Raw genomic sequence first — 14559 nt, forward strand, 5'->3', positions numbered from 1 at the left:
TCCCCTCATCTTCTCTGCAGGCAGTCTAAGGGATTACACTTGTTCCTCTTCACTTCTCCCTTTTCAACCTGTCTTTTGGCAGCTCATTTGCAAAAAATTCTGACTACTGTCTCTGCCTATAGCTCCAAAGTCCACCTTTATTTCCAGACCCATCTTCTTCTGCCCACACTGAAACCTGAGCCTTTCTTATACCTTCTCACCTCAATTTCAGAGATGAGAGCATTTTTCTCCCTGTGAAATCTCAATCCCCTGCCTTTTTGCACTTGCCATTTGTTCTCACATTCTAGACTTCATATTTTGTTTGCTCCTCTTCCTAGGTTTTCTCACCTAAGTGGATTAAAGACCATGTGAACACCATGTGATGAAGGCAGTGCTGTGCTAATTCTGCTTTTCATTTCAATATCAGAAATCTGATCCATCTCTTGCCTCAAATTTATATCTTGCTCCATAATAACAGGGCTAGTTTTGTGAATCCAAGCATTCATAAGACTGCTTTTTACCCTTTCCACACATATGTGATGTACACTGCAACACATCCACACCAGCATTTTATTTTTTCTACCTGCATAGTACATCCTCCAGTAAGTAATCAGTGAAAAATGACAACACCACTTCTGCAGGGTTTTGAAAGTATAATGATGAAAGAAGAAATGTTTGCAAGGACAAAATAAAATTCTATAATGGTATAATAAGAAAAAAAAAAGTCATACTTTTGGGTCCAATATCCTTTCATCAGGTCTAAGAGTCTGAATAGACACTCGTGATCAGTGCACTTTGTTCAATGTTTTTAACTTAGTATTAGCTTTAAACCTGGCCAGAAGATATAAAGAACTGGATAAAGACCTGACTTAAGACAAATTAGCTGAAAGAAGATGATTTTTTTCTACATAAAAAGCTCCAGGTTCCAAATTATCTCTTTCTATCAACTAGAAACACTTCCATTACTATGGCACATGTCTTTTTGTGGCCATCCTATTCCTCAAGTACAAGAACAAATCTCATCTTTTAGTGGTCCTTTTAAAGTCACCAGATATAGAAGTGAGGAAATAGTAGTTAAGATTGTGGTAGGGCTGTCTCTTCCCTTGAGTATAATTTCACCAGTTAAATGATGCTGGATTTAAATTATCCAACTGATTAGGAAAAACAGCCCCATCATTTTTTGAGGTTACTGTAAGAAATAGAGTAGACCAGAATACTGTAGAGCATAATCTACTGATTACAGTGGATTACCACTTCTCTGCATCCTTAATTTGATTATGGTAATCACAACACAACTGTGTGATCATCTTTTCCATCAAAGAAGAGGGAAGTGCAGAATAGCAATCTACAGTTGAAAAAGAGAGACCTACTTTTGTTTCCTATGAGTAAAACTATTAAAAAAGCAGGAATTGCTTCTGACCTTTAGCCTGCGATCCTGGTCTCCACTGCACAGAGAATTTACAGACACTTTAAAAGTCTTCCATGCTGGATTTAAGTTATTCATCACAACCTGTAAGTGAAAAGAAGAAAGAGAACCCTTAACATTTCCACATCTCTCAGCAGAATGCTAACAGGAGTCACAATTCTCAATGCAGCACATTCATCAGCAAGAGAAGAAAGCAGAGCTCAGCTGGAGTTTTCAGAACTACATCCAGTGAGATATGAACCCTTGAGCAACCTGCAGGTTCCAACACTGTTCCTCTGGAAAGCCCCCAATAGGAGCATGAGTGGAAAAATGGAGCCATACATACCCACAGATGATGCTACAGACATTGCTTCAGCACTGCCACACATCAGTGGGAGACAATTCACAAGGGAAAGGCTGTAGAGCTGAACTGGAAGCAATGGAAGACGTGCAGGACTGGACAATGGGGGTGGGCAACATCAATTTCCAAGCACATTGTTTGCCTTGCTAGGAAAAGTCTATGGAATCCATAACACGTTTATAACCCCTAACACCTGCCACAGCCCCACCCTGTACACCTAAATGTGCTTAAGACAGCGCCAGTCACTACCATGGAACTGTAATGTCACTGGGTGATGAGAAACAAAATTAAACCACCAGATTATGATCCCTTTAGCACCAGTAACCTGGGAGGAGGCAGGGAAGAAGCAACATATTATTAATGGGAAAATATGATATAGTCTGTAGCCTGGGTTTGGCTAAATCAAGTATTTATATCTCCTGACCTTCCAACAGTTTAATTAGGTTTGGACCTTTGGTTTCATCTTTGCTGTAAGGTGCATAAGTCAAGACCTGATACCCATTACTCACTCCATTACACTAGAGTGTAACACTAGGAAGTGTTTTTAAGTGTGGGTGCTTGCACACCTGCATTTAAAATCACTTCCCTTTGTGACATGGGAAACATAAACTATGCCTCCTGACAGCCCACCTGTGTCCTTGGAAAACAAATTCAACTCTATTTCTTACCTCAGTCCTGTGAACAAGTTGTTGGGTTGCATCATCATTCACCCGAAAAATCTCCAGAAAAGGATCAGATTTGCTGAAAAAATCCTAAAATAAGATACAGGACAGGTTACTCTTAAGGTTTCTTTTTCCTTGAGCTTTTCAAGCACAAGGCACTGGTGCTTCCCTGACTGCTAATGAAGAGTCAGAGCAGTTTTAGTGAGACCTCTTGGTGTTTCTCAGCAATCCTTCATTTTTGTCCTTGTTTCACAAGGATTCCCATGGTACTATTGTTGCTCTCAAATTGACTATTTAATCATGGCATGCAAAACCATAACATGTACTTTTATAACCCTTTCCCTTCTTACACCCAGCCCAGTTTCCACCAAGCTTCTTTCTCTCTGTCTCCACACCTGTTTGGTCTTTTGATACCACTTTTCTAATGCATTGCACTTGGAAGCAAATTCCACACTGAGGTTGAATTCCACACTGTCCACCTATCCTCTCAAAACAGAAGTTAATTAGCCAAGACATTGGGATGCTATCAGCTAACACAAGTACTGTAAAAATGGATTAGAGGTGGTTAGAGAAGCAAGTCCTCTTCAGGGTGTGGTAACTTGGCCCATGCTCAGATGACAAGCAGGGCAGGGAAAGGCAGGAAATGACATCTCTAGGCAAATCTGTGACAAACAGCAAGGTTCACATTCACACACTGTAGAACATCTTCTAGTCTTGTATCCAGCTAACAATCCTGAACTTTCTTACACAAATCCATATTAAGTTGCTGTCTGTAGTGCTGTTTCAGTTTGGCCACAGGCTCTTTTGTTTCAACATCTGATTTTTTCTGGACATGCTGTCTTGGTGGCGGCGTGGGGAGCAGAGTAACTGGCTGTAAACCCAGGAGGGGGAAGGCTTCCAATTTCTAACTGTGCCATGTGTAAAGAGCAGGATTTAAAAGCACTAAGTCCATTTCCTGTAGCTTCAATTACCTTCTTCATTTTCTTCTTCAAAAGAGCCACATGATTAACTTCGTGAATATGAATATCATTCTTCTTTATAGGACATATCCAAAACCACAGACCCCCATGGCAATCTGAGGAAGTGAGAAATTCTGTCCAGTATCCAAGTGTTTCTATGATAGTGTTAGAGTAAAAATTACTCTAATATATATAATTGTACAAATTTTTCCTCACCAAATGTTCACCATACTAAATTATGATTAGCTGCAAGGCCATTGGTTTGGGAACAACTTTGAATATGATGCTAGCCAAAGTCTGGGCTTGGTAAAATTTCTTTTTAGGGCATTTTTACAATTCTACAAGTTCAACACAAACAAAGAATTCAGGGCTTTGAAAAGGGACCCCTAAATTTGAATGTCTTGAGAAGAAAAACTTGGGCAAGCCTCAAGGAACCTAACCTAAAGTGTTGTCATCCCCTAAAAATGACACAATATTGTGTTGAAAATGCTGTTTTGTCATTGATCTGCTTCTTTACTTTCTAGAGAAAGCTTCATGGCCCATTTAACACTTGATGCAAAACAAAGCACATGAAATTCACTTGTTAAATCCTGCCATGGGGAGCATGGAACAACAAAGCTGCATGTTGGCTATTTGTTCCAGCTACATGATAAACAGGACATTTTATGTCAAACTCTGTAAAACCAGTTGCAAAATCCAACTGAGTAACTCTAGAGTTTGCCTGAAGGTCCTGATGTAGATTTATTATCTGGACTCCACTCAAAATTTGAAACTGCTAGTGTATAGGGGGTTTTAATGATCAAATTCTGCCAGATTACCAGCATATAGTGAAGAGAACAAGCAGAGAGAGGTGTTACTGGTTTAATCATAGGGACACAAAATCCAGAGTGCAAAGGGTTAAGAAAGATTGAGCTGCCTCTTCTCACATGAAAGCATTCTGCTTGAAGCTGAGTAAAAGCTTAATGTTAAGAGTTTCTTTAACAAACACAAATTTGATAAGTTATTTGAAAAAAAAAAAAAGAAACCTCAAAATAATACATGCAAAGAATGCACCCTGGAGTGCAAAAGAATTCAGAAAGGAAGCCAAGATTTCATTTAAGGCTCAAAATATAGTATCACTCCTAGCTGAGCATCTTTAAGGTACAACAGCACATCAGCACAAAGGAAATAATTTTTAATATCTGGTTTTAACTACCAAGATAATACCACATAAAAGGAAAGATTTTAATGCTGGATGGTGGTTTATATTACTCCCCCTCCAATGCAAAAACAAGGCACAATTACTTTCAGAATTGAGGTACAAACAAAAAAAATCCCTCTATATTGGAAGTGCTTTGTAATAAATAGAAATGATAAGCTGAAGAAACATTTGCTTTCACAATTAACTGGTTTTGGTTCTTATGCTGAACCTAATAGCTCTGCATTATCCCCTGAGAATATCCTCTGAAAGAAGAATAGCTGCAATATATTGTGTTCTTTTAATAATATTTAAATGATTAATGTAATATATTTGCTAGTGGTATAAAGCACATCATTCTTCCAGTATGTGCAGCAGATACACAGTAATAAGACAAGTACATGGCCTGAACTTAAAAAATTTAAATATATCTGTTTCTAACCACCTACTTTGACATATTTTTAGTAGATTAATTTTCAGAGCACAACAATTTTTAAAATTCAGGATTGGGGATCAAGTCAAACATCCCTCAAAAAAGGGCTGACACAGCCAAAAACCTAAAATATTGAATACTACTCAGCAACTAAACAGGGCATTTGAGGAGGGGTTTTTTTGATAGTATTTTAATACCAGAAAACTGTACAAAAAAGCAATATTAGCTTGTGTTTTGCAGATATTGGCTGGATAATCTTTCCCAAACAATGGTAACTGCTTCTCTCAGAGCAGGAGAAGGAGCTTGCCTGCCTCAGTGCTCATAATTTATTATAGCTATCATAAAAAACATAGCTGCTTGTTATGGTAATTGTGACACAGCTATTAATGCAATAAAATCCTTCCAAAAGTTATTATTCCACAGTGAAGTGTTCTCAGTGGATCTCTTGAAACAAAGATGTGCCATTTGAGCTGACAGGGCTTCAATAAAACATGAAAAAGCAGTTATACCTTCCAAATAAGCACTGTAATAAAAAATATAACCATTATTTCTGCTAAAGTCAGTTAACTAAAGGAAACTCTCATATCTGTCATTTTCTTATAATATTTCACTGAATGTTTCAGTCACTCCAGCAGGAAAAAAAAATAGGCTTTGTTTTGTAGCTTCTCCAAAATTCTTGCAGTTTTATATCAGGAGAGTACAAAACATGCAACAAACATATCCTGCCTGTTAAATCTCATCAACAATTTTTTTTTTTAATTTTCCAAAAATGTGTTAACATATTTTTCCTTAGTGTAGGAAATACATGCACTTAAACACCCCAATCTGGATCTGCTTCCAAGGATCTCCTTTAAGGGATGAAGGAAGAATATTCCTGACCATTCAAGAGAGTAATGGATGGAAGTAATTTATTTTTCTTTTTATCCTGAGAGCACATACATGATATTCCCTCACCCCTTCCTATATCCAGAGTTGGTGAGGTATTAGGATTCTACTTTTCTTCTGCGACTCCCACAGCTCCCAGTGCAGAATCCCAGGGTTAACAAAGGTGCCCCCATGGTGCATGAGTGACTGCTTCCAGAGGCTTCCTCTGTTTTCCAGGAGACTCCAAGGCCAGTTCCAATCCTCATGATGCTACATCTCTGCTCAGGTGTTCACTCCTCTGACTGGAGAGAGGCATGCAAAACCATGCTGAGGAATTTACAATATGGTTCTTCTCAATTCTTTGATTGTTTTTTTTTCCTTTTTGTGACATCGTTGTTTTTCACCAATGGCTGAACTATGCAATTTAAGTATTTCAAGCCTTAATAAAAATAATTACTAATAGTACCCTTGTATCTAATGATGTTAAAATTCATTATAAGCCTTACACTTTTCTCATAGAGGAAGTAAATCAAGCTTCAGCCAGGTATTGAGCTACATCTTTAGCTGGAGGAAATTTGAAGGCTTCTTTCAATGCAATAGATTTCCAGAGATTTCCATCAGTTGAAGACAGGAGTTTTGATTCAGATAAGACATGATGAGTCACTGCTTGACTTGCACACTGCATCATCCAAGAATTCTTTATTAGATGAAGCCCATCTTGACTGCCATGTTAAAATGGCAAGAATGACAATACTGTTGCAACATTTCAGACTGATCCTTCTCACCTTATCTCCATGAAGTGTTTCAATCACTCTCTAAAACTGTTGCCCAGACAACACTGACCTGGCTCAGAATTGCATCTTGGCAGTATTCTTTTAATTTTTACCAACAAGAGCTAGAAGCAATCCTAATAATTAAAGCAGCTTGCATTTTGCATTTGTGGAAAAGCAATAACTAAGATAAGTATTATTATGTTGTTTATGTCCTTTCCTTTTTCCTAGATGTGACAGCATGTGGAACAGGAAGAAACTTGTATACAAGTTTGGGAATTACATCTAAAGATATCTGTCTAAAGAAAGGTTGTTAAATTTACATTTTGACACCTAAATAAATTATGCAATTCAAAACCACTCAGACTTCAGCAACTCTAAAAGAGGAAAGTAATTTATTTTTCAGATGAGAAGCAAATTTAGGTCCTGATCATTTATGATTGTTAATGATCCTGAGCACAGTAAAATTTTATAAATTTACAAAGTTTATTTTAAAGTTATATGCCAGTACTATTTACCTTTTTTTTTCTGTGTACTTTCTGCTCGTCTGAGATTTGCCGGTAGTTTCAACTGAAAATATTTTTCATAAGTTACAACACAATTTTGAAAACCTGATGTATATGCATCCAAAAGTGGTCTCACTGATTAGATTTTAAGCTGCTCTCACATCAGATGTTTACAAGATCTCACTTGCGGCATCACATCCTAAATCTTTGTATAGTTCTGTCACATGCTTCCAATTAGAAGCACCTTCATATATAAAAAAGGGACCATATACTTCAAAAGTATTCTATGCCTGCTAGTACAGTGAAATAACAGAGAGTGGTACAAGAAATCATCAGGTTTTCTTGGGCTGTGAGATGCTTATTATATGTAAATTGCTAAACAACAGCAGATATTTTCAGAAAGACATACTCCTTATAATGTAGAGTAGTGTTTGAGTCAGTAGAAAGTTTTCTTCCTAAAGAGTGAAAAAAACGTAACAAATATGCAAGTCTTTTTCTCGCATTTGAGCTGCATTTTATTGAACAAAATGTGTATTGTGACTGAGCTGTAATGAAGTTTTCTATCTGTATTTTAGGAAAGTTCAACGATAAAATCATTGACTACTCCCAGAAAGTTCACTTCTCTAAACACTTCTGATCTATGGCATTTTACATAATTAAATTGTCTTGGTGGTAGTGTAATTAACTTGTCTTGGTTTTAATTAGATTCCGTTTAGTTTTTCTTTTTTTAAATTACTTTGCAACTTGAGGAAAGCCTCATGGTGAACATTCATCTGAAAACCCTGATGTGTTTAATAACACAAGGTAAAAAAATATCAGTCATGGAAAATCTCATCAAGTGATATTTGCAGGCATTCTTATATCTTTCAGAAAGGTTAATATCGAGCAGCTTACCTTGTCATCCAATTTCCGTGCACTGAATGAAAGTTCAACGTAGTCATCGTTGCCAGACAATTCCTCAGCAATCACCTAAATGGAAAGCTGCATCTGAGTTGTGCATGGTGCAATGCAAGGGGAGAACAATGCCATTCTCAGCATGTGGAACTGCAGACCCCATTTAGGAGACTCAAGTGTGGAACAAGTTAGTGGAAGGGCATCACCTTGGTCAGCCCACAAACCTGAATCACTGTGTGTCATGCAACTGTGCCTTGTCAATCACCTGTCAATGGACAGACATCCACATCCGCCAGAGATCCCTAGTGCTCCTCTCTCCTCAGAGAATTCCACAATCTCACAGTATCCAAGGGGACAAAAATGCTCTACAAAAGTTGCATTACTTGGTTCTAAAGCCCAGTTATTTTTATGCCACTTCAGCATAATTTGGCAAGATAAATGAAAAAAAGGATTGATGTCACCTGGCACTAGTTGCCATGAAAGGCACATTTACAGCAGGAGAGCTCTCCTGGTATAGTTTTTCTCCAATAGCCACATTGGCAAAACAATTTACTGTAGATGGAGTCAGAAACAAATAATCTTAAACCAATATAGTGTGATTCTTTCAGATGGTGTAAGCTATATCAATAATGATGTCAGTCACTGTGCTGTGCAATTTTATTAAAAACCCAACAGAACCAACTAAACCAGTTTCCTAAGTAAGCCATTAAAATGCCTCAGGGGAGAGAAGATATTAACCAAACCTGGGATATTTCACTGAAAAATATTCTTTGAAGCAAAGCACATTATATCCTATTTGACAGCTTTAAAACTTTTTTCCCTATTGTAAATGTTCTCCTCAGTGATTAAACCTTCCAAAAGAATTTATTTCCTGGGTGTTTCATGTTCATGACCACACACAGTGCAGCCATGCCAGCTTCCCAGACAGGCTCTGTCTCCACCAGTTGAAGTCCTTGAGGAGCTGCTAGGAAAACCCAAAAATCTGCCAAACTGGCTTGGCATCAGCTACTGAGTGCACCCCAAAATATGAACCCATCAGAGGTGCATATGGCTCCTATTTCAGAATGAACCTATTTCAGGAAGGGCAGCAGCTGCCAGAGGCAAGAGGCACAAAGGAAGGGGAGGTAGGCAGCCTGCAATGCCATCCTAAAGAAGATTCAGGAGGAGGCCAAGCTGTGGGGACACAGCTGGAGATTCACTCTCAGAAGGAGGTGCTTCATGTGGGAGGAGGCACCTCTGGGCTCATCCTCAGGTAATGCTGCAGTAGAGATGCCCCTGAAGGGTGTGTGTAAGTCCAGAGCAGAACTAAGAAAATGAGGGGAAAAAAAAAACCTCAAAGAGCAGAAAAAAAAAAAATCACTGTTTTCTGATCCTGACCTGTGTCACACACCACCTCATCAAAGGGACTGAGCACAACATGAAGTGAAGGCAAAGGGAGTGGAGACTATGAAGGAAGGAGGAGAGATGTCAGAAGTGGAGTACAGGGGAGGGGCAGGAAAAGTTTGCTGGTTTTTTGGGTTTTTTTGGTCCTATGTGTTTCTCAGGAGTTAAAAGTTTACTTTGATTGCCAATTCATTATTAAATGAAGTAAAATTTTCCCTGAGTTGGGACTCTTCTGGCTGTGAAACACCCCAGCCATGAGCTGTAGTGTTTCTCCAAGCAAAATACTCACATGCAGCCACACAGAGGCATGGATGCTTAACTGGGCATTAAAGTACCATCACACAGGCACACACATGGTGTGTCACATCTTCCAGGCAAACATCAGCTTGCTGGAAATTGGACTCATGCAGTTGGACACATTTCTCTTCCTTGTAGTCTCATTATTTAAGAGATTTGGGTAAGCTGAGTATGACCAACACTGCTCTGGGACTTGCACACCCAATTTCACTAGTATTTCTAACTAAAAATAATGAACCTGCTCTTTTAAAGGTTTACAGACTTTCAGCTGGAGAAGCTGAACAATGTTCTGTTTGCTTCCCACAGTCGTATTTTAAGATTGTGTGGATGAGATTTACACAGTCAAGAGGCTAATAAAATTCCAGCAAAACTTGCTAAGATAGGAACTTTCAAAATCCTATGAAAAACTCATAATTCAGTACACTGAATGAGTTAGGAAACCAGTATTTCTAACTTCCATACTTGACAGAGACCTGGTATGTCCCCAAGACCAGAAATAATGATATTTAGCCAGTTTTTCATTATTCTGTTGAAACAAAAAACTTTTCACGCAATTTTTTTTGGTCTGGGCTCAGTTTTCTCCCATTCGAGTGAAGTCAACCTGCTCTTTAGAACTGCTGGACAGAAACCAAAGCATATAACTAAGATCCATATTTCATGGTTATCATCCAGAGTGAGGTCAGAGGGACTATTAACTAATTTTCTTTCATCTTCTGTTTATCACAGTGATTTAATTTCTGCCAGAACACTCCCCTAACAAGCCTAATGATTTTAGTTGTACTAGAGCATTTGTGTTTTCACAAGACTAAACTACTTTGTGTTCCTCAAAGCACAGAAGGGAGGTCCAGAACACCATGGGGATGGGTGAGATGAAGTATGCCCAGATTATCCCAGCAGGCAAACCACATGAAGTTATTTAGGGAACAAAACTCTCTTCTGGTTCTATTCAGCCAGATGAGTGGGGAACTCCTTTCCAACCTCAGACCAAAACCAACATGTTATTGTATGCATTTAAACAAATCAATTCCCAGCCAAGCACCAAGGAAGACATCTAAGAAATCAAACTCCCTGGGCTCTCAGAGAGTACCTTACAGACTGCTGTCTCGTTTGTGGGTGAAGGCAGAAAAAAAAATCTGATCAATCAAGCCAGAAGAAAACCATCTGGCAAATCACACATTAAGGAAAAAAATCCTTCTCAATTTCATGAGGCAACAGAGCAGAGATCCCTAAAGCAGAATATTTTATTATAGCCCTCATCTTAATACAGAGCTGCAAAAGTCAGAAGCATGCCAGGTTCAGTGCAGGCAAGACTGAGCTCCCAAGAGAGCCAGCACAGAGAAAGATGAAAGAGAGGTAATACACTGATTTTCAGATTTCAAGATACACATGGGGATATGACAATCCAGTCCTTAGTTGCCTTACAACACATCTAAAACTAATGTCATCCAACTTTTTTTTTTTTCCTAAGAAACTGGAAAAAGCCCAAAGGAAAAGAAAAATAAGGCTCCTTTATGTGTCAAAACTGGTAAAAATTAATTTCTGAAGGTTCTAGTCCTTTGACTAAAAGTATTCAAACAGCAGAAATTACTTGCTGTCCTCCATGTACCTTAAATGTAGTAGTAGTAAGTATTGTGGCTTTTTACAAATCATACATTATTTGTTGCTATTTCCTTAAAACAAGGAAATTTTTCACAAACAGTGCAAGTCATCAAATAAAAAATTTAAATACATTTCTCAGTCAAGGGTTGGTGGTGGCTTAGCAGGATGCTTTTAGAGAGAATTAGTCACTTTAGATATTTCTAAATAACAGGAAAACAAAAGCATATTTAAGACTGACTTACTGTTATAGATGACTTTCCTGCTGTGTTGCCATGTTTGAGTAAGGACTTGGAGAGCTTCCTCTGAGAAACAATCTGCACAAAATTAAAAACAAAGGGAAAAACAATTAGAATCTGTAGTAAATACATGGTTTATTGTGATTTCAGTTTTACATTGCTTTCTTTTTCTTTTTTCCTTTTGTATCAAGGTATTTTCTCAATCCATGATCAGAGTTAATACAGTGAGACCACAACCAACAAGAAAGGTTCCCCAGGAAACCTGCAAGGGATGCAATGGAAGGAGAAAACAAGCATTTGGGGTCAAGCAGAATAGGGAAAACACAATTCACTGCACTGAACAGAACAGTGAGGAACACACAGATTTATAAATATTGCAATGATGGACAGAAGTGAGGTTTAACTGGACTTAAAAGGCAATAAGAAGGGAGCTGTACACAGCAAATCTATCAGAGATACCTCCAAAACTCAACTCATTAATTTTTACTGGAAAATGAAGTCCATTTACAATGAGAAGAAATTAATTTTATCTCAAATATCAGCAACCATAAATTCAGGACAGAAGCAAGCAAGCTGCCCCATATTTCAGTTCCAAAATTGTTTCCTTTGCTTACCACATACCAGACCTCCCCTAGAATTCAGCATTATAAATGAACTTGGTCATTAACCAAATTGTAAATGTACTTCAGATAAATGGCATCAGAGGGACACTGACAAAAGATGTTATTTGCCATATCAATAATAACTAGCATTCCCTTACAATCTTGAAACATTTAAAATCAGACCAGTAAAAGTATTAGAAAATATTAGAAAAGGAAGAAACCTTACAATAATGCAGAACTGCTAAGCTACAGTAATGTTCCACTGTATTAGTGACAAGTAAAGTTAATGATATATTAATTTATTTACTTATTAAGTGGAAAACTTCAAAATGTGGACAGATGTAAAGGTAACTCAAAACACTGCTTAGAAATCACACTATTATTTGTAATCTGGAAAAACTGTAGTACAATTGTGCTGTGCAGATACTGAGCAAAAAATTGACTGTGCCCTAAGAAAAATGCTAACCTCTTGAATGTGGCTTTTATGTTAGAAGTAGTCCTTTCCACCTTTCTACATCCAACAGTACTTGGAAAACTTCATCTGGACAGCTGATCTAAATGATCCATAAATAGACATCTTTGGCAAATAAACCAAAATATTAGTTGTAAAAGAAAGACAGTCACCAAGTTAAAAGGAGAGTTCCAAACCCCTCATGAGAGTCTTGAGCATCATTACAAATTTCAGCAATAAACCACAAAAGTAGGTAATGGGCAGAGCTGAAATGCTCTGAGTAATGCAAAGTCACAGCAAGGCAAAAAATGTGTTGTGAGATAGGAGTGAATAGAATTCATATTTTAGCCAAACATCAGTGTGGGGAAACATGTTTGTCCTGCCCATCAATTTGCTGAATTGAACAGAAAATCACAAGTTGCCCCTTGGATTATCCTCAGCTTCACTCATAATAGAAGCAGCAAGACAGAAGAAAGTTTTAAACAGGCTTTGAATGTGAGACAAGAGAACCATCATATGACAGGAAAGCACACCTGGAATCATTGTGACCAGCTTCTTGCTCCTCTTGCAGCTACACCTGACAGGAGCATGTCTAATGACTTCTTAAAGAACTGAAAGGGAAACACTCTCCTCTGGAAATCTATTGTATGCATTATCCTTATGTAAACATGTTTTCTTAACAACTAATCTGATTCTCTGAAGTTTAAGTCCATTATTTCTATCTAATGCACCATGAGTAGGTAAATTTTTTTTTTCCCTTTTCCAGGCAATCTTTATATCTGAAGACTATTACCAACTCCCCAAAATCTTCTTTACTACATAGCCTGAGTTTGTTCTATCTTTCCTTCTTAACCAAATTTCCTAGCCCTCATACCCTTCTCTCTACTCTCTGATGAGCCTTCATGGGCTGGCTCATAAACACTCTTAGAATAATGCACAAAATTGGGCATAATAGTCCTGGTGCTTTCCATGGGAAGCAAGAAGAGCTGCTCACTGCAAGGCTGATACACTCCAGAATTACATTTGCCTTATTTTAAGAACACCATGATACTGTTAACTAATGTTCATAATAGGACCATTTCAGATTGCCAGCTGCATTTTTACAGCTGGCTATTACTTAAATGAATAATTTAACACTCCTTTTTGGACTGCCTTCCATAACACTATCTGTTGCCAATATCTCAGTCAATTTTCCAGACTAACTTTTGGATTTTAACTCTAGCTTTGGTCAGTGGCAGCAACAGACAGAACTACAAGTAAGATGACAGTATTGCTAGGACTTAGCAGTTCTTTCTCTTCCATAGAATCTTGGAAATACTGTTTGCAGTGACCTTTGAAGTCATCCCTACATTTATTTTCTTGCCAGCTAAACAGGTTCGAGTACAAATCATTGTACTCCTGTGAACTGTGAGGTGCAATTTAAAAAATCTTGTTTGAGATTCTCAGATAGGAGGTCATACAGAAATATGACAGATTATTCTTTATATATAATTAAACTATGGTTTCTGTACCAGCCAGACAATGAATTATTTATCTCCACGGTCTCTCCTCCTTTCCCAACACGCTCAGGCAACTTTGTAAAATACATTAAGCTTTTCCATGGAAAGCTGTGGCTGTTGTCTACCAGAAACTTTTTCAGGCATCTTATATATACACAGCCATGGTATGAGATAGAGCTTGGGTGGAAACCTGTCCTAGAGTAGCCTCCTTTAGAGACAACAGGACTTCTCCCCTGAGCCACCCGAATTTCTCCAGCTCCCTTTGCTGCTTTCCAAAGGGGCCTGGGAGCTCCTGTGCAGGTGGCAGATAGATGGTTCAAAGTTCCAGGAAGGATAATTTATTCTGACGTTCTCATTAGCAGGCTGCATTAATAACTCTCTCTCTCTGAGCCAGAAGCATCGTTCTGACACAGTAAGCATTCTGCATATGTAAATATGTGTATTTGGGTGCAAGCGCTTACCAGTTGTTAATTAAGTGGCCA

At 38.1% G+C, this 14559-nt stretch overlaps 1 protein-coding gene across 3 annotated transcripts in view; it reads right to left on the reverse strand.

Annotated features, from left to right (window-relative positions):
- CPNE4 (copine 4) overlaps positions 1 to 14559 on the reverse strand; it is a 220861-nt gene that overhangs the window by 83800 nt on the left and 122502 nt on the right. For all 3 annotated transcript variants that reach the window (XM_079302038.1, XM_079302037.1, XM_079302039.1), the window contains 4 exons: positions 11532 to 11603; positions 8011 to 8085; positions 2414 to 2497; positions 1400 to 1489 (listed from right to left, as the gene is read on the reverse strand). In XM_079302038.1, the coding sequence (XP_079158164.1) occupies positions 1400 to 1489; positions 2414 to 2497; positions 8011 to 8085; positions 11532 to 11603 (321 nt within the window). The remainder of the gene's footprint in view (positions 1 to 1399; positions 1490 to 2413; positions 2498 to 8010; positions 8086 to 11531; positions 11604 to 14559) is intronic.

The sequence above is a fragment of the Erithacus rubecula genome (assembly GCF_903797595.1).
Source record: "Erithacus rubecula genome assembly, chromosome: 3".
In the NCBI taxonomy this organism is placed as follows: Eukaryota; Metazoa; Chordata; class Aves; order Passeriformes; family Muscicapidae; genus Erithacus; species Erithacus rubecula.